General features: G+C 38.1%; 1 protein-coding gene across 2 annotated transcripts in view; it reads left to right on the top strand.

Moving 5' to 3' along the window:
• Positions 1 to 22207, top strand: part of LOC141434189 (LON peptidase N-terminal domain and RING finger protein 2) — a 33065-nt gene extending 10858 nt beyond the window's left edge. Inside the window, exons 2-12 of one of the 2 annotated variants that reach the window (XM_074096551.1) lie at positions 622 to 1307; positions 2117 to 2233; positions 3181 to 3269; positions 7929 to 8062; positions 11073 to 11192; positions 11763 to 12020; positions 12977 to 13092; positions 13689 to 13818; positions 14271 to 14371; positions 14717 to 14975; positions 15837 to 22207. In XM_074096551.1, coding sequence (XP_073952652.1) covers positions 622 to 1307; positions 2117 to 2233; positions 3181 to 3269; positions 7929 to 8062; positions 11073 to 11192; positions 11763 to 12020; positions 12977 to 13092; positions 13689 to 13818; positions 14271 to 14371; positions 14717 to 14975; positions 15837 to 15953 — 2127 coding nt within the window. In that variant the 3' untranslated portion in view covers positions 15954 to 22207. The remainder of the gene's footprint in view (positions 1 to 621; positions 1308 to 2116; positions 2234 to 3180; positions 3270 to 7928; positions 8063 to 11072; positions 11193 to 11762; positions 12021 to 12976; positions 13093 to 13688; positions 13819 to 14270; positions 14372 to 14716; positions 14976 to 15836) is intronic. The other variant, XM_074096559.1, reaches the window with a different exon arrangement.
• The last annotated feature ends 1407 nt before the right edge of the window (positions 22208 to 23614 follow it).

Raw genomic sequence — 23614 nt, 5'->3', positions numbered from 1 at the left:
TAGATATTTCCCTATCCCGTGGGAATTTCGAAAAATCCTTCCTTAGTGCACCTCTACAACACTCGGAAGTACATGTATGCCAAATTTCAAGTCTCTAGCACCAGTAGTTTAGGTTGTGCGTTGTCAGTCAGTCACGGTACTGTTTTATAGGTATAGATTACATGTAACGTGCAATGGGTAGTATATTTAATGTTTATTGTGAAAATCGACATTTAAGTTGTGTAGGGAAAATCGATAGCGTGGCGGGGTTGATGTCGCGTCGAGACTGGGAGGTTATTCGGAGCAAGCAGGTGGCTACCTGCCTGTTGCGAGTAGCTATATAGCAAGTTGTAAATCTTTTTGCTGTATCAGAATAAATACGTACCTACACAAAGGTTAAGGTTACGACCCCACTAGGATACATAACGTGTTCAATTTCAGTGATTTATTTGAAACCAAGTAATTATAGTACACACAGCAATATATCGAGGAATGGTTAAAAATATATCTGAACACAAACGCCTTGACATTAGGATTAGGATTGTGATAGATACTCCATTTTTTTAAAATCTATAACTACTAATGTATTCGTCTTTCCAATCCAATTAACTATATAAAAATTAAGAAATATTTTTGTTATAGGTTCCGTTGAATATTCAGGCAGGTCATGGAGGCACATTACAAACCTTAAACTGTAGTGCGAGAGAAATACGTGACCAAAGGCGTTCTATGCGTCGCGTGGCTCGCAGTGAGCCGCTCTACAGACGCGCCGACATCAGACAACAACCCTACGTAATTTCAAGCAATCAGCGACACAACAAACCGACACACGACCAAGCTCCAGATCAACAAGTGTCATTGGATTCACGGATCACAAACGACGATATTCAAGCGGCAAACATATTGATGCTTTTCGCTAAAAGACACTTGAACATCTATAACGACGAAGCTCGCACGAATACCTCTGCAACGGAGTGTGTCGCAAACTCGAATAACAACAATACGTCAAAGAACTATACAATTCCGCACAAGTTGTTGCTGCGAATTGTAAAAAGTTTGCGAATCCCTGCATTTGCCGGGCGCGCTAGGCAAAGATGGAAGAAAGACTTCACTATGAAGTTGATGGTGTCGTGTATGATGGTGAGACACGTCGTGCCAAGTATGCCAATGCCTCTGTTGTTGCAACAGGCAATGCATGTGGCAGAACAGCTGGTAAACCACGCGCGTCTCAAAAAAATGCCTGATGAACAAGACATTTGTTGCCTGGATTGTGGGATGCTGCCTGTGCTGCCCGTTACCGGACAGTGTGGCCATACGCGGTGCCTCGAGTGAGCATTAACTTCATATTTGTTATTTTCTTTAGCACTTTGAAAGGTCCTATACTTAAAGCTAAAATCAACAATCGTAGTAATTTCTCACTTATGTTTCATTTGTTAGTTAGTTAGAATATACAAACCTTTAATTTGTTTACATTAACCAAGACCACAAATCACTGATGACTCATATATATAGCTTATCTTTATTACGCTGCACTTTATCTGCCATTTCTCGGAAAGGCGACGTGTATAAATAAAAGAAATAAATATCACGGGACAATTCACACCAATTGACCTAGTCCCAAAGTAAGCTTAGCAAAGCTTGTGTTATGGGTACTAAGCAACGGATAAATATAATTATATAGATATTAAACACCCAAGACCCGAGAACAAACGTTCGTATTTTTCATACAAATATCTGCCCCGACACGGGAATCGAACCCGGGACCTCAAGCTTCGTAGTCAGGTTCTCTAACCACTAGGCCATCTGGTCGTCTGGTGTATGTGCTACAAACAGCATACATACATCTATGTATTGCATACTCTAGTGTTAAAATTAGTTTAGTTTTCAAAACACATACCAAAATTAAACCGTCACATAAATATTAAACAATGTTTCTCATGTGTGACCAAGGTAGTCAGGTACTTTGACAGCGGGGTAATTCGCGTTGCCTGTTCCTGTCATTAATATTTTGCCGGCTATGTGGTCAAGTTTAGAATCCCAGGCAACATTTGAAACTTTCTGACTGATACCTACATTAAAATATGAATTATACAAAAAACGCAGGACGTCTGTATAGCCATTGTATTGTTATTTATAGATGTATCAGAAACAGCGCTACGTGTACATGTGGGACACCGGCGCCACAAGACTTGTACGTGGACACTTGCGTACAGTACCTCATAGGAAAGTTACTGGCCAACAAGCAATCGTCGAGGTAAGTGATCCTTTCTTTAATTAAACGGTCTAGACTCTAGAGAGACCAAAGACCTCTACCAACGCATCCCCGCCTGTTGAGTAGTCTAAACTTGGGTGGCCAACATTTCTACCCAGTTTTAATGTCAACAATTTTACGAAAGTTATGGCAACAGCAAAAGGGATTTTAAGTCTTGAAATATTTAAAAAAAAACTTCCTTTTAATGGCGATGCTACGAGTAAAACTCGCGTACACACAATATAATTCCTATAAAATCATAAATATACTTGAGGGTACGTTGGCGGGCCGTATTAAAACCTTTCTCGGGTTACGAATTAACACCTTAGGCCTACGCATTAGCACGTATTTGGACGAGCACAATCAATATCAAATTAGTTCACGACTTGTCCCGACGAGTTTACCTAGGTACATATTTAGTATCAGTCTGAGAAAAATACTATGTACATTTTTAAGTAATATTTTCTTTGGCACAATATGATTTACATGTTTTATATCTGGATTATTTCTGTAGGTAGGTCATTGGATAAATTTGTAAGTAAAATTTGACTAAAGATATAACAGGAAAAGCGCGAGCGTAGAGCAGCCATAAGACATGGGTATAAATATAATAAATATAATGGGTATCGTGTACATTTTCACGTATAAAATAACCATATCTCACGGTTGAGCGCGTCAATCGATATTGAGTTGTTTGAAATTTAAATAGATCATGGCCGACGTGCAACAATGTTTTTTTATATTGTTGTTGCGACGTTATCAACACAATACAACATTGAAATTGGGAATTGAATTAGGAACCCTATTGATATTCAATAAACACCTATTTATATTTATGTAAAAAGGCCACTGTATGACGCCTCAGTATAATGGTGGTAGGTGTTTTTCTTAACATACTATTAAAATGATCGATCATTATCGAATGGTAAGTTTTATTTCTTTCTCCGTAGGGTTGCTTTGAGAGCAACGGAGCAACCACCTGTCAGAGGGCAGCTACTCCATGACTTTGTCTGCGCAATTCTCGGCAGAGTTATACAAGGTCAGTGTATGCGCCAAGAAATAAATATCGTGTTTTCACCTGTAGCTTATCTATTTACGTATATAATATTCATAATACTATGCATGTTTTATGTATATGCTCGATAACGTTATTGATTAATTTTATGAACGCTTATTCGTCTTAGTGTAGGTATTACGATAATTCGGTTTGGCTGTCGAAGGCTTTCAAAAAGTATGTTTGTCGTGCGGTACACTCGGAGACCTCGTGATTATTATTCATAATCTTACTGTTGCACTTAAAGGTGTCAATTATTCCTAACTAAAAGAGCTACATAGTTTTGCGGTTTCTTCGATAAAATAATCTTTGTACTTAATGCTCACTTTAGAGAAGTTGTACAAAATGAATAAAATATTTCGCCAAGAACGTTAGGCTGGGCCCTCAGAAGAAAGATCCTAGGAAATTATAAATATACTGAAGAAATAGTGCATTGTGCATTAAGGGGCGTAAGAAGGGGATTACTAACAAGAATATTAGGCTGGAAACAGTGCTCGACCGACGGTCAGCGATGACTGACACAGCCCCTAAAACTTGTTTATTTTTTTTGCCTTGTATTAACCACCTTAATGATATTTGAGCGGCTTCTAACTAACAACCACGACGTATGATAGGTGCTACAAAAGTGTAAAGGTGATTTGTAACGTATTCTATTTAGGTATAATGTTTACGTGTGAATGCCCCTCTGACATTGAACAACATGACTCCGCTCACTCTTTATCTAGACTCGCACTACGTCACCCTTAAAAAATGTCTCTGACACATTCAGCTACGTATATATTTGTATTTATAATGTCAAGTCATACTTAGTACTGAAAGCAAGGGCCATCATTCTTAGGAGTGACACGACGTTGAGTTGACATGAATCAGCCCCTCTGATTAGTCTAGCTAGGGTGAACGACCTTCTTTGATGAACGCATTTGTGTTGCATTCGAGACGCATCTTTCTCGCGTTTTTGATTAACGACCGGCCAAGTAATGAAGGTGTAGCACTTTTCAAATTACCTACTAAAGTAAAGTCGCGCAGTCCTCCCCCGCTATTATAGCTTACTGACAAAGCCATTATGTAAATCGTCCATTTGTTACATAGCTGTTATGTAATCACATTGTAAGCGAAGCAATCGAGAGCGCCTCCTGGCCGCACCGGGTCGCAGGTTACGTTACTCGTCTAAAGTACAGCACGCCCACGAGATGATTCATAAAAGTTTTGGTGTAAGGTATCTACTCACTAATAAAACACCCATGAACAATTCGCTGTTTACGACAGACTTTTCTAATATGTACAAGAGCATGAAAGCAACCCCCGTGGTAACATTGAAAGCTTCCATAAAGTTACGCTGTATTTACGAGTATATAAAGCCTTTGCATAAAGGACGCCCTGTAAACTATAAATTACAAAAGTACTGTATAATTAATTACACAATCATGGAAACTGTTATGGAAGTTTGTTTTAGAAAAAAAAAATCGGCTACAAGAGAGTTAAAATCAATTAAGTTGCGTAGTAAAGTCAGATTTAAGTCCCAGAGCTGCGTGCAACTGCGCAGTAACAAGTTCGTCGCGAATATGCCGCCCCGCGCCCCGCACCCCCAGGATAGCTCTCCCAACTCGCTCGGCTACCTAGACTTCAGTTCCAGTTTATGGGTCACCAAGACCGGTTGAGAGCTCTTGGTCCCTTTTAACTGGCTCATAAAACTATTATTACACACATGTCCTTAATGTGTCGTGTGGGTGGCATTAAAATATTTACGAGCAAATGCCGATATTCTCTCTACCTTTATTGGTTATTCATTGTTTAATACATATTAAACTATGTCGGCAACGAACTTGAATGATAGCATTCTCAAGCGTGACGCTGTGGCCAAATCATTAGCGGTAGGCGGTCAGAGGGGTCTTACGTGAGCACGAAGAACTTTTAAACGTTTTAATTAATGTTAATTCCACGCCTTGACCTAGCATCTCTAGTGAAATGGCTTTTTCACTTCGCCTACGTACTCCCAATTGAATCTCGTTATGTTAACCCTTATTATTAAGGGCCGCTTCTATCATTAGCAATATTTATTACGTTAGATACCATATTATAATGACTCGTCAAGACACGATCACATAAAATGAACATTGACTAATACATAACTTTTAATGTACATGCAATGTTAAAACTTGTCTTGGCTAAATGATGACGGAACAGACAATAAACAGAAACCGTGTCTAATTTTACGCTATTAGTACCGTATTATTAGCAGATGGTCTCGAACTACCAAAAAAGATAAGAAGTTAACACAAACTTCTCAAGGTTACCAGCAACTGGGTTGTTCGAATTATTTATGCTTAGCTGAATTACTAATATTTGATTTTTGTCAAGAAGGGGCTCAGTTGCATAGTAGGTAAATATAGGCACTACAGTAGAAGGTATTATTATATTCTCAACGCCGTATTTAGATTCAAATAAAGTTACCAAAGATGGCCGAATGTCACTGTCACAAGTGTCATTATCATTGTGACGTTCCAGACGTAACCAACCCATGCACTAAAAATATATTCTTATTATCTTGTTTTTATTTTGACCTTAAATGGGTACCGGCAACAGAAAACTTAATAGGAAACAAAAACTCAAGAACTAAAATTACCACGAGTATAGAAAGCATTCGATCAATCCGAACGTCAGGCCATACTACGAAGTGCAAAATTCGAACTTCGTAACTTGCCGTCCCGCTGACGCTTGTAATTTTTAATACGAGAGTCAGAGGGACAATACGATCCGAACTTTAATTTTCAGATTTCGTGGTAGCCCCCCAGATGCCGAATGAAGTGACAATTGGAGATGTCATGGTGGCCCTGTGGCCGCCATGTTTACCATAGTTTCCATACGTGATTTTGTTGTCAATATTTTTATGTGCATATCAAAAATATTTATAAATAGTAAAAAGTACCTATATACGCAAATTGTGAGATTAATAGTATCCAAATGTTGTTTAAACCTGAAGTATTACCACTGTAATAATACCTACTGAAGAATAGTTGCGAATTGTAGAAAGTCCTGTACCCGTTGATTATGTTCTCGAGGATAAATCGGATGTAAACTTAGAAAGTGCAACATCTGGTAGCATGGTGAACGATTGTGTTGCTCTGAAGATGAGGTGTGGTTGAGTTCGAAACGCGTCAGTGTAGTGTGGTGGTGGTGATAGAGGGTTTGTGTGATTTGTGTGTATTCTTACAGTGTGGAGGTGGAGCAACTGCATGAACACACACTTCTTGCATAAACGTAGCTAAGATATGGAACTCCGCAAAGTAACGTATTGATAGTTCCCAGACCGAGTGCTTTGACATTCGTCTTGGCGCCGAAAAGGATATCGGAAACTGTTAACGGGAATGTTGAGACAACCTTTTTCCCTACTCATCAAAAATTCTTACTGCGTAATTTACTACAACTCACAGAAAGGTTGATTAAAATAAAGAAAGCGGTTGAAATGTTGTTGAAGTAGGATTAGTTACTTTAAGAAAAACTTGAGTACAGAAGCACCACAAACTTAATTTAACTAACAAATTCTCATTGTGTAATACTGGGGTATTGCTTATTCGTCAATAATTGTGTGACATAACCATAGCAGTCCAATAAGTCCAGTTCGAATCAAAAGTACCTACCGCTCTGCGCTTGTACCTTGAACTGAGCGTTACATAATGAAACACAACTCTGACTCCATTACGAGTTATGTAATTGTTTTATGCGAATCGGGCAAATGTCAGAGACGAATTGGGCCTGAATAATACCTACGTCCTAGCGAAATGTTGCTAAGTCGATATTTGCTGTCGTACCCATGCAGACTGTTTTTGAAGCATCCTGCTGCTAGCATTACTGCTGTATATTATGACACATGGTGCCAATTCCTGGTGGTGAATATTATTTGTACTTTATTTGAGTCGACCGCAAAACATGAAATTTTGTTAGTTTCGATAAAGCTTTTACAATTACAACTTCATAATACATTTTGCACCAGCACCTACGTACAAGTAATTGGATTCGGCGGCCTAATGTGAGAACCATCAAAAGATGCGCAACGCGACATTGCGTTTTTTGCTTGAGTTTAGTTGTGAAATGATTTTCGTACGAAATGCCATGCTCGTATTGCGTCGCTTATAGAACCGCATGTACTTTCCTACAGGTTAAGCTACGGTTAAGCAATGCTACGAAATATTTTGAAAATAAAAGCCATTACTTTTATTTTGACTCGGGCCTACTTGCAGTGAATTGTCATTTTTGATGAAAAGACTTATTGAGTTGAACAAAAAATTAAGTAGTTATAGGTAGTCATCCACGATGTCGCGTGCCGTGGTTCTTATTACAATTTCTTTCATGTCTAATTTTGATAAAATCACGCGCCTTCGTGGATGGCTCTAGGTATAATCGTAAAAAAAGAGAAAAGAAAAATGTACGGTAGTTGCACCGTAATATAAATGCCCTTCGAATAACTCCCGCAGTTTTGGTAAATTTAAATGACTACGGGATAAGCGTAACTATCGCCAATAACAAGTACCTACCTCATTATTGATCGCGCGTTCCACAATAAATCAAAATATTTATCATGCTCTGCGATTTTTAGTTAGTTTATTGATTTGCGCATTCTCACCAGGTTTTTTTTTTAATCAACAGAGAATTGTCAAGCATTGGCACGCCGCCGTACAGTTGCACAACGCTTGTCGCGTGGCCTTCGCGTCTCGCTTACCATCTCTCCTGATAGCTTCTCCGCGCCCGATGTGCCGGCGCGCTTGCCAATGACCCCTCAGGTGAACTTCACACCTTTTTGCCACTTCCATATCAAACATACGCTTATAAAGTTATTGACATTAGTCATGAACGCGTGACGGAGAGCTAGGCACGATCCTTCCGCGAGATTTCTGCTGCGAGAGGAATTAACTTCATAAGGACTCCTGTTAGCTCGCAACTGCTTAGTATTTTTGTAATCCTTACCTTCACTCGTTACAATAAAATCAAATTTTGTAACTCCATTTTACTTACTAATACTAATCTTGACGAGACTTTTTTATTGAAAAACGTTTAAAAAAAACACTATTACTTATGATACCATGCTAATTGCTACATATTTTATCTGCTGTGTCTTATTTTTCGAAAGTGTTTTTCAATAAAAAGATGCGGCAAGATCGCTTACTTTCTTTCTAATGCAAAAAAAACGAAGTATACAATGGCTCGAATGATCGAAATTTGTTGCACGTATATTAGAGCTCCGTTGATAATGCAATAATCAAGTACCATCAACAAAAAATAATTTATTGAAAAGGATAATTTTTCATAAAAAACTTATTATGCAGGTAAATTTTGCGAGTTTAACGGAATCCTTGCCATCCCGCTTTACATTTTGAAAAACTAGCGTCAGCCTCCATATCACACATTCATGACGGCCGATATTAGTTATTGCTAGTTTTGCAACTTACTGCTACGTAATTTTTAGCATGTAATCGATGGGTTTGACCCAGCAAAGGTACAGTATGTCCTGCACACTTCACAAACGACGCAACACTAAAGTATAAATTAAAGACAAGGCTGTATGGTGTCGTTATCTGCAAGTGAACTAACATTTAGCATGGCGATCATCATGTTAATATTTATTTTAATTCTAATCTACTTTGTATTTTTGGCAAATATTATAAATTTGTGTTTGCTTGGCGATTTTAACATTGTTTGTTCTTGTTGCCTAATGAAAACGGAATGAGTTGATTTTTAAACCTTGTGCGTGGCTTTATCCTTTTGTAAATTAACTTTTAGGTGTATTTAACGCGACTTCAACTTTCGTGCTAAATGGTCTACGAAAATTGAAACTTGTCAGTCGATCAAGCTGACTTCTAACCTAGACCTAAGCAGTCTCCAAACAAATTTAGAAGTTGACTTGATCGGTTACAAAAATATACACAAACTAGCTTTTGCCCGCGGCTACACCCGCGTGGAATTTGGTTATCGCGCGCTGTTCCCTCGGGAACTCTGCATTTTTCCGGAATAAAAGTAGCCTATGTCACTTTCTGGCCCATAAACTATCTCTATGTCAGAAATCACTTTGATCCGTCGCTCCGTTCGACGTGACGGACAAACATAGAAACATACAAGACGACCAGATGGCCTAGTGGTTAGAGAACCTGACTACGAAGCTTGAGGTCCCGGGTTCGATTCCCGTGTCGGGGCAGATATTTGTATGAAAAATACCAGTGTTTGTTCTCGGGTCTTGGGTGTTTAATATGTACTGAAGTATGTATCTATCTATATAATTATATTTAGCCGTTGCTTAGTACCCATAACACAAGCTTTGCTAAGCTTACTTTGGGACTAGGTCAATTGGTGTGAATTGTCCCGTGATATTTATTTATACAAACACACAAACATACAAACACACACACTTTGGCATTTATAATATTAGTATGGATTTCACCCCAAATAGAGGTTGGCCAAAAGTCCAAAAGTTATCTGAATTAGTCTTGTATACATAGTAATCATGATAAAAAATGTTCTATAAAATAAAGAGGTTAATTTTGTTTCCCTTTGTGTGAGCTCTTGCATTACGAAACGGATTCTATGCGAATATTTCACTAAAGTGAAGTCACATGATCCCTATTTATCAAGGTAACTTTGTAACCTTGGAAAATGCAAAATGCCCGTGGGATACAGATGAAGTGAGATTTTATATGAGAGTTACTTGCCTAAGCGATTACACACATTATATAAGTAAGTTTGTCTTTATTCATTGCTGATACACGTAATGCGACGTATGATATAAACTGTTTTGCAATGGGGATGTTTCGCCATAAAACTTTGTCTGCCGCCGCATATTATGACGACCGAAACGGAAATGATTTCTTCCAATCAATTTGACTTTAAACTGAAGAGTCACAATGGGTGTTACTGTAAACACCGGTGTATTTAGCGGAACGGAAATATATATTTATGTGTATTTCCGTTTTTACCCACGATAATGCTCCACTAAACATGCTTATATACTACTATTTGTGCCAAATAACATTAGGACTATTAAAATGTCATGTTGTCTCACTCTCCAACTCATTGTGGACAGTTTATAAAACAAAAACTTCTAAATAATATTACGTTTTAACCTTCGTTTTATGATCAGGGACTTTAGGAAGTATAAAATGTTACCTAAATTGTTCATTTTATTTTAATTCTTCCTCCCTGCTTAGAACTCCATCGGCTGAACTCGATTTACAGAAAGATCTAAACCTTTAGTCAAGTTATATCCAATAATATAGTTTGAAAGAACAATTAGCTAATTAAACAGAGTCGGCAAATTCAATTCTTACGTTATTTGGAACACATAGTATTTGGACTACTCCTTGTTGTCTGCACCTCTTTGTTTGCATTGCGAAATATTGAATTTTTCCTTGTTATTCGTACTGTGGAAGTGAAAAAAAAAGTTCTATATACTGACCTCAGTGCCAATAATTCACACCCGCGGCATTTAGTGCCAACTACTGGTATTTTTCCCCCGCTTATCCGCAGTGCCAACGAAATATCGCCAGATGGCGTTAGCATCGCGAGATCCGTTGGACATTACAGTCTTGCGATTGGCTCATTTATTTATTTAACCAATCACAAACGAGACGCAAATGTCAAAGTCGTCAAACGGGCCTCACGATACTAGCACCAACTAGTCCGCGTCACAGAAACGCTCACTGAACAAAAATCCCAGTAGTTGCAAACAGGTCAAACCTAGGATTAGTCATGTTTGAGTGAGCATCCCTATTGGGTTGGCTGTTGACGAATTGTATCCTTCAGGCTCGTGTGTTGCACGCCTGCGAGCTGATCCGGCGGCAGTGCTACCTGGAGGCAGCGGCGCACCTCGCCCGCGCCGCCACGTGCACAGACTTCTATCTCGCCAGGAGACTGCTAGTGCAGGTCGGTGCCTCGTCGCTACGTACGAGTACGCACCATTCAGCTAGCTGCGCGGTTTTAGCGCACCGTCTCTTTCTCAAGCGATACTCTGAAGAGGGAGGGAGCACTAACACCTCATGGCTAACCGCTTAGTGCGTTGTTGCATTTAGGGCCTTTGCACATTGCATGTTTTTCATTCCATAGAACATCCATTCCATATACGAGTAGCATGTATTGCATTAGTATTGATATAAACACGTGTGGCGTGAATAAAAAACGCCATGCATGTGCTTATGGGACGGTACAATTACTACATATTTTTCTTATTTTTTTTAATGTGTATAACAACCAATACGACTGAATTTATCATCAGAATATTTTCATAAGACAAGAAAATTTCTTGGCGACATACTTGGTATACCTACCTGAAAGTAAATATTGTTTTGCTGTCTTATTAATTAATCGCTTATCAAGAGGATAATCTTATGTTGATGAAAGCAACCTTCAACCTTCAACTTAACAAGACTGCTTTGTTTATTGTTTATCTTAAAAAATAAAGTATAGATAGTACAATTAGATATTCTCTGGTTGCAGACTATAGCGATACTGCTAGAGGATCGCGAGCCGGAGTTAGTAGCGCGCGAAGTAAGCGGCTTCGTGGGCCAGCAGGCAGCAGAGTCCTGGCTGACTTCCAGCGACCTGGAGTGCGTGCTGTGCCGAGACACCCTGGTCGCGCCCGTCACCACGCCCTGTGGCCACACTTACTGCCGCCGGTGCATCGAGCACTCCATGGACTATCGGAGAACGTGCCCGCTATGTATGAGGGACCTCGAAAACTTCAATCTCGCACTGGTCAGTCAAAAAACAAAATCAAAACGTTTATTTCATATCTATATACACTCCAGGATGCTGCTGTTTGAATGTTATCCGTGTACATCCATTTCGGCGATTATTTATACTGCCCTTCTCCCTAAGCCAAAAGGCGCAATCGCAAAAAAAACATTGAGTTGTAAATACCATTGTGTACCTTAAGACATTCTGCATCGCATGGTATAAATAACTAAAAAGCGTTTTTTTTTTAGATAGCGTCTTTTGGCTAAGGAGGGCAGTATAAATAAAGATTCGCCGAAATGGATGTACACGGATAACTTCCGAACAGCGGCACAGCGGCATCAAATTAGATAATTATTATTTGTTCTATTCGTTATTGTCAGGAGAAGGTTTGTGTTAAAGAAATTAAAAAAAAACCTGGAACGGGAGCGAAGCCGCGGGCAACAGCTAGTTTATATATAAATGAACTGCAGGTGTTTATAGTCAGCGTTAGCGGAGATCGGAGTTATCGTAGCATTTTTCAAGAATATAATTGTTTTGATACAATAGAAGTGAAGACAACACAAGAAGATTAAAAGTATTTTTAAACAACAGGCTGTCTTATCGCTAAAAAGAACCGGCAGATAGCAGCAGATGCGTTCTCAGGTTAAAAATATCTACATAAATAACAGCTTAATCCTGCGGCTTCGCTCCCGTGGAATAATAAATAATTAGCCAGCTCTCTATTTCATGGCAATTTTGTAAAATCTCTTCTTTGCGCACATCTATAGACCTCAAGGAAAATGTTCACTAAATTTTAAAACCAGCTATACTATACTGGTTTAAGCTTTGCGTAGTCTGTCAATTAGTCACGTTCTGTCACGTTACTCTTATAAAAGTTGAAACTTATGAAAGATAAAAGTTATCTGTGATTTAATTTTCAAACGTAACGATGTATTAAATAGAATTTTTAATATTTCTACTTGTGTATGTTTCAGACGAAAAAAACGCAATTTGTATGCGCGGCGCTAGCTTCTATCAACATTCTGCACTCACCGCCACCGCTCGATCCCAGCGTCGTACCGGTATTCGTCTGTGTTACTGCATTTCCTAAGTAAGCTTAGAAACATTATTACACTTGCTTCTGCCCGCAACTTAGTCCGCATAGAGTTACTAACCTACATTTATTTCCTAATTCATTCTAACCTATTGTTACTCAGAGAATACTTAATCTATCTCCATTCAAAATTTAATCCAAATCCATCCAACCTTTTTAGTAATGATTGTCTTAATCAACATACAAACTCACATATTTTCAGATTCATATTATTGTTGCCATTATAAATTCCCACTAGCACATTTTGGACCATCCTGTCCTGTAGTTTTTAACCACCAGCTCAAAAAATGAAGTTGGGTGTTGGGTGGTGGTTGGGGTAGGAGGAGGAGGGTAGTTTGACCGCCATGATTGTGTGTATCTTTCTGTGGCATTATACCTTCCAAACGTATAGATCGTTTTTGATGCGTTTTTTTAACTATTATAAATCATTTATTCTAAAGTGTAATCTCTTTAGTCTATGTATACGGCTATTGTACAGGGCACCTATAAGGACAACGAGAGATGCTACCATCAATCAATATACAAACTTCGCTACTTATAGGTAGATGCGCATACTCCTTGGATTACTAATCATAACATTATTACAATTTTAGAGTGCCTTGTCCGCTCATGATATCGGATCCCCGCTACCGCGTGTTCATCCGGAGAATTCTGGAATCCGGCACGCGGCGTCTTGGCATGGTGGCGCGGAACGAAGACCACTCCGACTCCGACTACGGCACGGTAATATACTTCATACCAATAATCGATTGTTTTGACCACTCGGTTAAACATCATTGCCATCCCACGTTTATTAGAACAACGGAAGGACGTGTCGCGAGAATTAGATTTAGCATCGCTATTGTCTTTAGATGTTATAAAGATTTAAACCTATCATCTCTTAGAATAATACTTGCCGAAACGGTAATGAGGATAAAAAACGCGGAATATTTACCCACCAACAATTTTGATCATTTTCAGACAGTGCCCTTGTTACACTTATTACTATAAAAATAACAATTATTTTGTTCTTGTGTCAGAAGTCGCCAGAACCCCTTAATGTGTGACGTAATTTATGCATAGCCCTAACAACAAATTTGACATTAGCATGATCAAACACAAAAACACTCGCAGCAGCAACTCTCGCCTTTTATACAAAACGCTTGCAAAAACAGTTTTTTTTTGTTTTTTTACAGATGCTAGAAGTACGCGACTGCGTGGAATGCCATGACGGGCGGATAATCTTATCGACGATTGGTATTTCGCGGTTCAAAATTGTAGAAAGAATCATGGATGGGTGAGTAAAGTGAGATAACATTATTAACTAACATAAAAAAGGAATTGACAGTTTTTTTGTATGTTAGAAGTCTATCTCTTCGCCTCCTGTGAATCGATTTCAATGACGTTTAGTGTGGAATGTCTTTGAGGTGGTCCAGTATAAACTTTATTCACATTTCAAATTTGTCTATAAAATGAAAAAAAAAGTGTAACACATAGCGAGAATCCTATTTAATTTCTAATTAAATTTGTTCGAGTTGCTTATTGCAATAGGGCTCTCGAAATGATCGTCACCTGCAAAGCGCCAAAAGCGAATACAAAACGACAGCATTGGCAATGAAACATTGTTTTTTTTTATTTTTAGGTGCCTTGCGAGAGTAGAAATGCTGACTGATAAAGTACCTACAGACCCAAACACTATACAAATATTGCGGCTGATCGGCACCGAAGTCGGCATCAAAGCTTGCGTATGGATAAAGAACTTGGAATATTCCGTGCGTTCAAAAATCGAGCGGGCTTTTGGCAAGATGCCGTACACTGATGAGGAATGGTGGAAAAACCCTGATGGGCCCGACTGGCTGTGGTGGCTCATTGCCAGCCTGCCCCTGGCGCCCGAACTAAAGGTGAGATTCAGCTGAGACTATTGTGAAGGCTCAGTTTCATTGGTCGATAGGGCCCTAATGTGGGGTACGAGAGATTTACATATCGCATGCCATAAGGCCCGCATTCGGGGAACCGTTTCCATTGGTCGATAGAACCCGCATGCGAGGTACGGGAAATTTCCATAACGCATGCCATGGAGCCTGCATTCGGGATTCACTATTCGCTGTTCGTGGGGAGTACGTTTTATGTCGACAGAGTTGTCGACCAATGATACTTGTCCTTGAAGGGGTTTATTAGAAATCCGGGGTAATGGGTTATTGCTACCTAGTTAAGGCAGCATGCATAGACTTCGATGACTTTAAGGTAGCGTTCTAGCCGCCAGCAGGCAGTAAAACGACGAGCACGTTTTCTGTTTACTACTCGGCCGAAGCATTCACCACTTATTAATTGCCTGGCAAGAAGCACAATACACAGAAATAACGCTCGACGCGCCGCTGCCTGTTTACGTCCAGTTCGATCATCTTTGCCTCATCTATACCATAGGTTCTAGACCTTTTTTACCCACCACTCCCTTTCGAGGTTTTTTCTAAGGCACCCCCTTCTCTTTTACTAAATAAATAACGCGTCCTATTTTTCTCTGAACGTTCTCTACTTCCACTACTCCCCTGAAAGCCTTTTAAGAATCCATGGTCTACTATATGATGACGTTATAACCATTTCATGGCTGACCACGAACCTTCTTATATACACCGTTCTTATATGTTTAAACCGAGAATTTGACCGCACTAATAGGTTGACAGTACAAAGCGAACTCTCGCATCATCCGTTGTGTTGTGTTCGGCAAGGCTTGATGTATTGTGATGATTTGTCGTGTTTGACAGGGCATGATGATCTCAAGCAGCAGGCTGGTGACGCGTCTCTGCGCGATGCGCCGCTCGCTGCAGTTGGTTCTCGACGCCGCCGCCTATGGGCATTGCATGCGTGACGACACCCAATAACGACCGCTCCGACCTAATGCTCGCGTCCTTACCTTCGCAATTGACAACATTACATTTTAATTATAACGGAAGAAAGACCCGATTAAAGTCGCTATTTACTGCACATGTGTCATGCGCCTCGGGTTTCTTTCGTTCCTCGACTGCAGTTTATTTTGACTGAAATACACAGTTCTTATTTGAGGTCATCAGAAGAAAAGCCTAACCTTAGGGAAATAATTGTAAAACTTTTGCGATAACGTTCTTTTCAAATCTTGAAGGTTAGGCCCTTTGGTTCTGACAGTCTCGCTTATAAAGAATTTTCAAGTTTCTGTAGTACCCGGCCAAATTACTTCATTAATGTAGTTATGATTAAAAATGAATGTTGACAATTTTCACCATAGTACAGTACAAGCAGAATGTCAATGTCGCTCGGGACTCATCAGTTTCTTCGATTTCCGGAAGATTCTAATGAAAAAGAAAAAAGATCTTTTGTTTCGAGTTCCGAACGACATTAGCAAACTAGTTTTCAAGTGTACATCTGGATTGCACAGGTAAAATGAACGTCGAGTTTCGCATCATCTGGTGGACACTCATCTTTAGGAGCTGTTGTGTAGAGGCCGTGTAAATTCATGTGAATAGCATTATATTGCGGGGCTCTGTCGAACTCAACATAACTTGCATGCTTTTGTCCCCGCATTGCAATGTAATCAGCATGATTTATTTCTGCGACGTGTAAACGGGCCCTTCTCTTGACCTATTCGCGTTGGGTCTCGACTGAATTTAAAAATCAAATTTGCAGGGTTGTAATTGTGATTGTTATCGTACCAAGTTTTGATAGTACAGCAGCGCTCACTTATACATTGGCATTTTAAGCATTCCATACCAAGTGATTTACATCTGTATCACTTGATGACCGCGATACATTTCGCTTGTTTCTTATTGCGCCTGACACCACATTCCGATTGGTTGGCACATGTTGTAATTTCCGTTTGATTTTTGCATTGTAAAGTCGAGGAAACTGAAGCACATACCTTTTCATATACAATATAACAGTTTTGAGCAATATGTAACCTAACTATACTTCGTTTTTTTTAGCATTAGAAAAGGGGTAAACAATCTTGACGAGTCTGTTTATTGAAAAACGTTTTTAAAAAAACTGAAACTATTACTTATGATACCAAAAGCATATATAAATGATCATATGTCCTTGCTAATTGTTCCTCTTTGCTGTGACTTATTTTTCAAAAGTGTTTTTCAATAAAAAGACACGTCAAGATCGCTTACCTTCTTTCTAATGCTAAAAAAACGAAGTATACAGATTACTGATTGCGGTTATATTTTGTAGTTAGTAATCTCAGCAAGAGATTACAAAAATAACAGTAGTGTAGTTAAAAATTTCGGTTACTAACTACAAATTGTAGTTGCAATCACTGTTACTTGATTACATTTTCTGACTACATACTTAGCGAAGTACAAAACGATTATATCAATTGAAACGACCACAGATAACAGATCTACCTAAATAAGCCAAGTTTCTCAATCTGTATGAAAATCAACCGTCTCTTTTTTTTACAAGCTTACAAGCTTTTATTTGCAATGTATTTGTGTATGTGGGTCAAATCTTGCAAGTTATATTTGACCGACTTTCAGTGATCGGAAAGCAAAACAAAATATTCTTAGAACTAAAGTAGTTATAACTTATTAATGTAGTTAGGTAACATGTAATCTTAACTACTCGTACAGATAGTTCAACTCAGTTGTGCGCGCGGCCCTATGTGTGGGTAAAGCGATAAGAACACTTCTTGCTCGGACGACGACTGCCGCGTCACGTGAAAGTTGTATATTTACAGGCGCACGCACACATAGGGCCGCGCGCACAACTGAGTTGAACTATCTGTAGTTAAGATTACTTGTAGTTAACTACATGTAATCGTAATCTAGATTTCAAAATGTGTTTAACTACGCCCTACACTGCATTGTAGCTATGATTTCTTTGGCAAATGTATGGGATGTCAACATGACATTTGTAGCACAAACGTTCCGCCCTGGTGCGTGTTTCAGTTTCTTCGACTGTATGTAGGTAAGTAAATAAATACATCCGATTTTTGTAATGTATAATATTCTATAGATATATTACGTTACGCTATTTCCTAGTAATTGCGTTTCACAAGTTTTAGCTATGCTAATTGTAAATCAATAATTAAAAAAAATAGTACCTAGCATTAGAAGTAATTGTATGATTGTGAAGTTATAATACTAGATGATTTTCAATTTTCATTGTTCATTGTATATAATTACGTATATTTTATAGATAGCGACCAATTTGATAGAAACTTTAACCCTACGCGTGAGCATTGGCAAACGAGTACGATCAGAGAATTACGAAATCAACAAAATTAGTAATTTTTTTTTTATCAAAGCACCTATTTTTTCTACAATACTACTTATAATTTACTTGAACGTAGTCCTTGGGGTATATTGCCTAGAATTATTACATTAAGTAGAATTGGTAATACAGGCTGTCTGAGCCTTTCCATCGAGCAAAAGAATATTTGTTGTTTGATATCATCATCGTCGCTATCCCACTGCTGGGCACAGACCTCTCACAATGAGAGGGTTTGAGCTTTGGTTTGAGCTACCATTCCAACTCGGCTCAATGCGGATTGAAAACTTCAATTTTTTAATATTTTGTGTTTAAAAAGTTAACATTTCGTATGCTAAGGCATCGAAGTGTGCGTAAATGAAGGCTATCGTTTTTTTTTATCATTATTTTCGGCATTATTTGATACAAGAGACTAGTGTAGATTACATACATACATACGGTTAATGCTTTACTATTAAAAAACCATCTGAAACCAATACTTTGAAATAGTATATGTACTTACTTTTCGAAAAAAAAATAGTGTCATTGATACTTTATTGTATTTTTTTTTACTTTTGTAGAAGTAAATAGTTTTTTTACTCAACCATTGCAAATTCGTATTTCCATCGTAAGACTGTTAACAGTTAAGGTTTACTTGTTAAGTTTCGAGCTTTAGATAAGCATGGACGTTTAGCGTTCTTTGATTTGTTATTTTTTTTATTAATTGCATTTAATGCCTTAATATGCATGTCTGTAATCTAATTATATACTAATAATAAATACTGTAGATTTAATAAGTAATAATAATTAAACACATAATTTCTCTAGCATTAAATATAATTTCGTACGTAGAATAATTAAAACTATTTTAATGTGCTAGTGTATATAGTTAGGTTTTTCAATATATGAATCCTTGATAAAACAGTTTACCTTCGGCGACACTGATGAATTAAATATATATTATTGCCTTAAATTAATATATATTTTGTCTACGTAGTTTTAACTACAAATTTTTCAACTTCCTACTTTAAAAAATCTGTAGCCTACTAGTACCTAATATGCATCTACTGTGTAGTAAACGTTGACTTGTTACAAGTTAACATTAGTTAAACATTTTTTACGACGTGAAAGCATAATGATTGCTCTGAGAGCTGATAAATTCATATAAGAGATTATAGTAAGATTTGTTCAGTGTAAATATGTGCATTGCCTATAGTTTATTTTTCTATTCATTTCACTGCGGTTAACAACATAAAACTATAAAAGTTGTTTACAGATTTGCCGACAATGGAAAGCTATATCCACGATAGTTGCGTTAAGTCCTCAAAATTATAGACCGGTTTAATCTTGACCTGACTGTGCGATGATAAGAAAATTACGACTGTAGCGCAATGCTAAGACAGTAGGTAGAAGATCGTTCATTGATGCTACCTATTATGCAAAGCGCCAAAGAATTGAACCATATTCTTCGCAGGACCCAAAATAAGTATAAATGTGTTTAAAAAGACAAAATTCAATCCCACTAAGTTTTTTCTTATAATACTCTTTTTAGTACGGTCAAAGACTTTAACCATAGAACCGTTTCACAGTAAACGTCATAGTGCCATCGCATTAATTACCAAGTAAAAGCGTAATGACTTTTCCACTGAAAAGGTTCCATGGTGGCTCATGAATTCTTTCATGAAGTCTTTGATCGTACATTTAGTGTATGATGGGTCTTGCAAGGTTAATTTTTTTTAATAAGAATCAATACACACTTGTGTCTTATTATACCCTGGGTGATTTTGAACGCTTGAAACTTTCTATCGATTATTCGTGGCTTCGATCCATAGATATCGATACTCGTAGTCACGCATAAATTAATCGTACATTTATACGACTTTTTGTGAACTGTTAGTCTTTCAACGTCTGTCAACTACCCAGGTTGACCTAAATAGGTCTTGTCACGAAAAATTAACTTCTCTTAAGATCGTCACGACAAATTCTAAAGTCGCCGAGCGAAGCTATGTCGCCCAGATGCTGATTAATTATTGTTGCAGGAAGTAAACAGCTCAAAGCTATACGTTTTTACTGCTTCTGATGCAGGGTGGGAGGTTGAGAGCTAAGTCTCATAGGTCATTCTCGTAGCGGCGTCCGTTCTGGTAACTGTCCCCACTGATATCTCTCAACATTCCTCCCTGTACATGTACAAAGTTCACTGTGTTAGTCCTCTCAAATACATCTGAGCCCTTCTGTATAGTTTCCATGACCTTGAATGAATATCAAATCACTGAAGTTAAATATGCAACATTGAAATTTTTTTTAACAATTGTCTTTGAAGAGAGGCACATAATATGATCTCATTGCTCAACAGATCTTTCTGTGGCTAATCTCAGAATAATATTTAGGTAGCTATTTCTATTTAGTTAAACTTACGATAAGTACCTACCTATATAAAAATATATAGGAGTTCAACAAAGCTGATTTATCGCTGTGATGAAAATGTCTGGATATAAAACGACGTTTATAAAAATCCCTTTTCTATCTTTTATCTATTTTGTTACATTTTTATTATAATATAAATCTAAAATTGATTATCTTCTTATATACCTATCACAGTATAAAATATCAATGTTCATCTATGTTGCCCTTAAATGAAATAAATATTACTTCAATGTTTATTTAGTAAAACTGAATGTGATTACGTACCCCGCTTTATTTGTCAGTGTATTTTTAGCGGTTCGGCTAGAGCTTTTATGTGTGTGATAAGTCTTATCCGTCTTGGGGGTGCTACGCTCCGCTAATGATGATTGTCAAACAAAACGTTAAAAGCTAAGTTTCTTGGCTCTGACCCTATACTGCGAAGTGCAAAATTCGAACTTCGCATCTTGCCGTCCCGCTTTCGCTAATATTATTTAATACGAGAATGCGAGGGACGGTACGACACGAACTTCGATTTACGTAGTAGCCTCCCTGCTTGCGTAAAGCAGCTTTTCCACCAGTAATGTGCGAGGGTGTATTTTGCGTTCACCAATAGAAACGCTTCATTTACACATCCTAAAACAGCACATATTTGGTGGAAACAGCTGAGCGGAGCGAGGCGAGCTAAATTAAGCGTTTCTATTGGTTAAAGAAAAACATAATTGCTCACAACACATCCTCGCACATCTCTGGTGGAAACGCTGCTTAAGCGTTTATCACGTACCTATATTCGTCCTTTTACATGTTTTCAATGGATAGTTAGTCTTCGATTTGATGTACGCGATAAAAGCTAATGCGCCAGTGTTTCGGCTGCTGCTATTCAGTACCTTTTTATACGAATGTCTAATGCCTGTGTTAGATTATTTTCTATTTAATACAGGGTGATTTGGGAGACGTGAGCTGGACCAACCCTATACCCTCAATAATTGGTAATGGATCGTGCATAATCATATTTTTGTAAAACACCACTATTTTAATTGCAGAGTGACCATGCTTTTGTAAACGTTAATCCCACTTATACTGGTACGATAAGTAGCCATAACTAACTGAATCCGGTAGGGCTGATCCTGCTCACGTCTCCTGAATCACCCTGTATAACTAAATCACTTAGCCAGACCACCGCGGTTGATGCGGTATACATACCGCAGTTTTGTTAGAGACTGATAGAATTCTTCCTTTCAAAACGCTTGCGGATTTAAAAAAGGATGAATGTTATCATATCACTTCTACGATGCGCAGTTCTTTGTATTTTTGTAAGTAATTCTAATGTTCTGACTATTAACTGAACTTGGCTTCCCATATTCAAGTATTGGGAGACTGAACATATAGAATTGGTCGTACCGAGCCGCCTCCTAACTTCCCTCAAAGCAACGAGTCTGGCAGAAAAACAAGTTGAACCACCGTTTTGTATCCTACAGTTAATTAATAAATAATTAAAATGCATGTTCTTGTATTGCGAGTTTCATTTCCTTGACTAAAATAATGATTCCTACTACCTAGCACGGGCAACAACCCGCGACTTCGTCTACGAAGAATTCATTTGTCGCTATCCCGCGAGAATTATGCTATTTTCCGGGATAGAACTATCCTATGTCCTTTTTATTGTCTCAAACTATCTGCATACCAAATTTTATCTAAAACGGTTTAGCGGTTTAGGTGCGAAGAGGTAACATACAAAAAAGAGTTAAGTACTTTCACATTTATAATATTAGGATAAAAAGATTTTCTCTAAGAATATGCTTAAAATGAGCTATGAACGAGGAGGGGAGGTAAAGCAAGTCAGCTTTTAGGGTTTCAAACTTCTCAAACGCTACGCTGTCTGTCCTTACTTCCTTAGCTGCGGCATTGACCTGTAGCCTCTCAAGTAGAGGACTGAAATCGAACCAGTCCGCACTCTTGAATTCTTCGTAATCGCGTTTTGCTTTCACTGTGAGCTTTTCGGTAAAAAAAAACATCGCTAGGAAACCTGCGTACACCAGCGAAGTAGTTCATCGGTGCGTGAAGCTGTCATGATGCGATTACAGCCCAAGCCGTCTCATCTGACAGGAAGCCTATGCTGCCCAGCTGTGGGACGTATACAGGATGTAATCCACAGATTACTAATACGTTAGCTATGTAATCGTTAAGTGTAGCCACGTTATAACAGATAAGTATATCAGAAAATGTTAAACTGATATCGAAAGTACGTTACCCATGAGTAAAAGCACATTAATAACCCTCTAAGTAGTTTTAAGCCTTACAACTAGTTACAACTAACGGCGTACTAAAGTATGGGAGGGTTTGAAGTTTGGAAAATTTCTGGCTTTAAAAAAGTTATTGATGTGATTTTACTCATTGGGTAACGTAGTTTCGATATCAGTTTAATCTTTACTGATATCTGTTACATTTACGAAATAATCGACTGGCTACGTAACGATTACATACACCCTATATAAACTGGAAATTAAGATTTTAATGAAAATTTGCACTTTAAAGTTGATATTTATTTTGCAAACAGATCACTGAATAGAAAAATCGTATTAGAGACTCCTCAATGGTTTTAAAAGACCTAGTTATAAAGCGATACCCCCACTATGGGGTTAGTCGCGAAAAAAATCACCCCACCACGTCTATGGGAGGTAAATTTTTATTTATTTATTTTATTTTTCCACTTTGTCGGCGTGACTGATATTACGTATATTGATGCCAAATTACAGCTTTCTAGTACTAACGGACTCTGAGCTTAGCCGCGGAAGGACAGACAAACAGACATACGGCGAAACTATACCTAAGGGTTTCTAGTTGACTACGGAACCCTAAAAAACTGCATTCTAGTCTCGTTGTTTCAAAGAATACAAATTATACCATTTGAAGATTATTA

This window comes from Choristoneura fumiferana, chromosome Z, assembly GCF_025370935.1.
Source record: "Choristoneura fumiferana chromosome Z, NRCan_CFum_1, whole genome shotgun sequence".
NCBI classification, from domain to species: domain Eukaryota; kingdom Metazoa; phylum Arthropoda; class Insecta; order Lepidoptera; family Tortricidae; genus Choristoneura; species Choristoneura fumiferana.
This window is presented reverse-complemented; position numbering and strand designations above follow the sequence as displayed.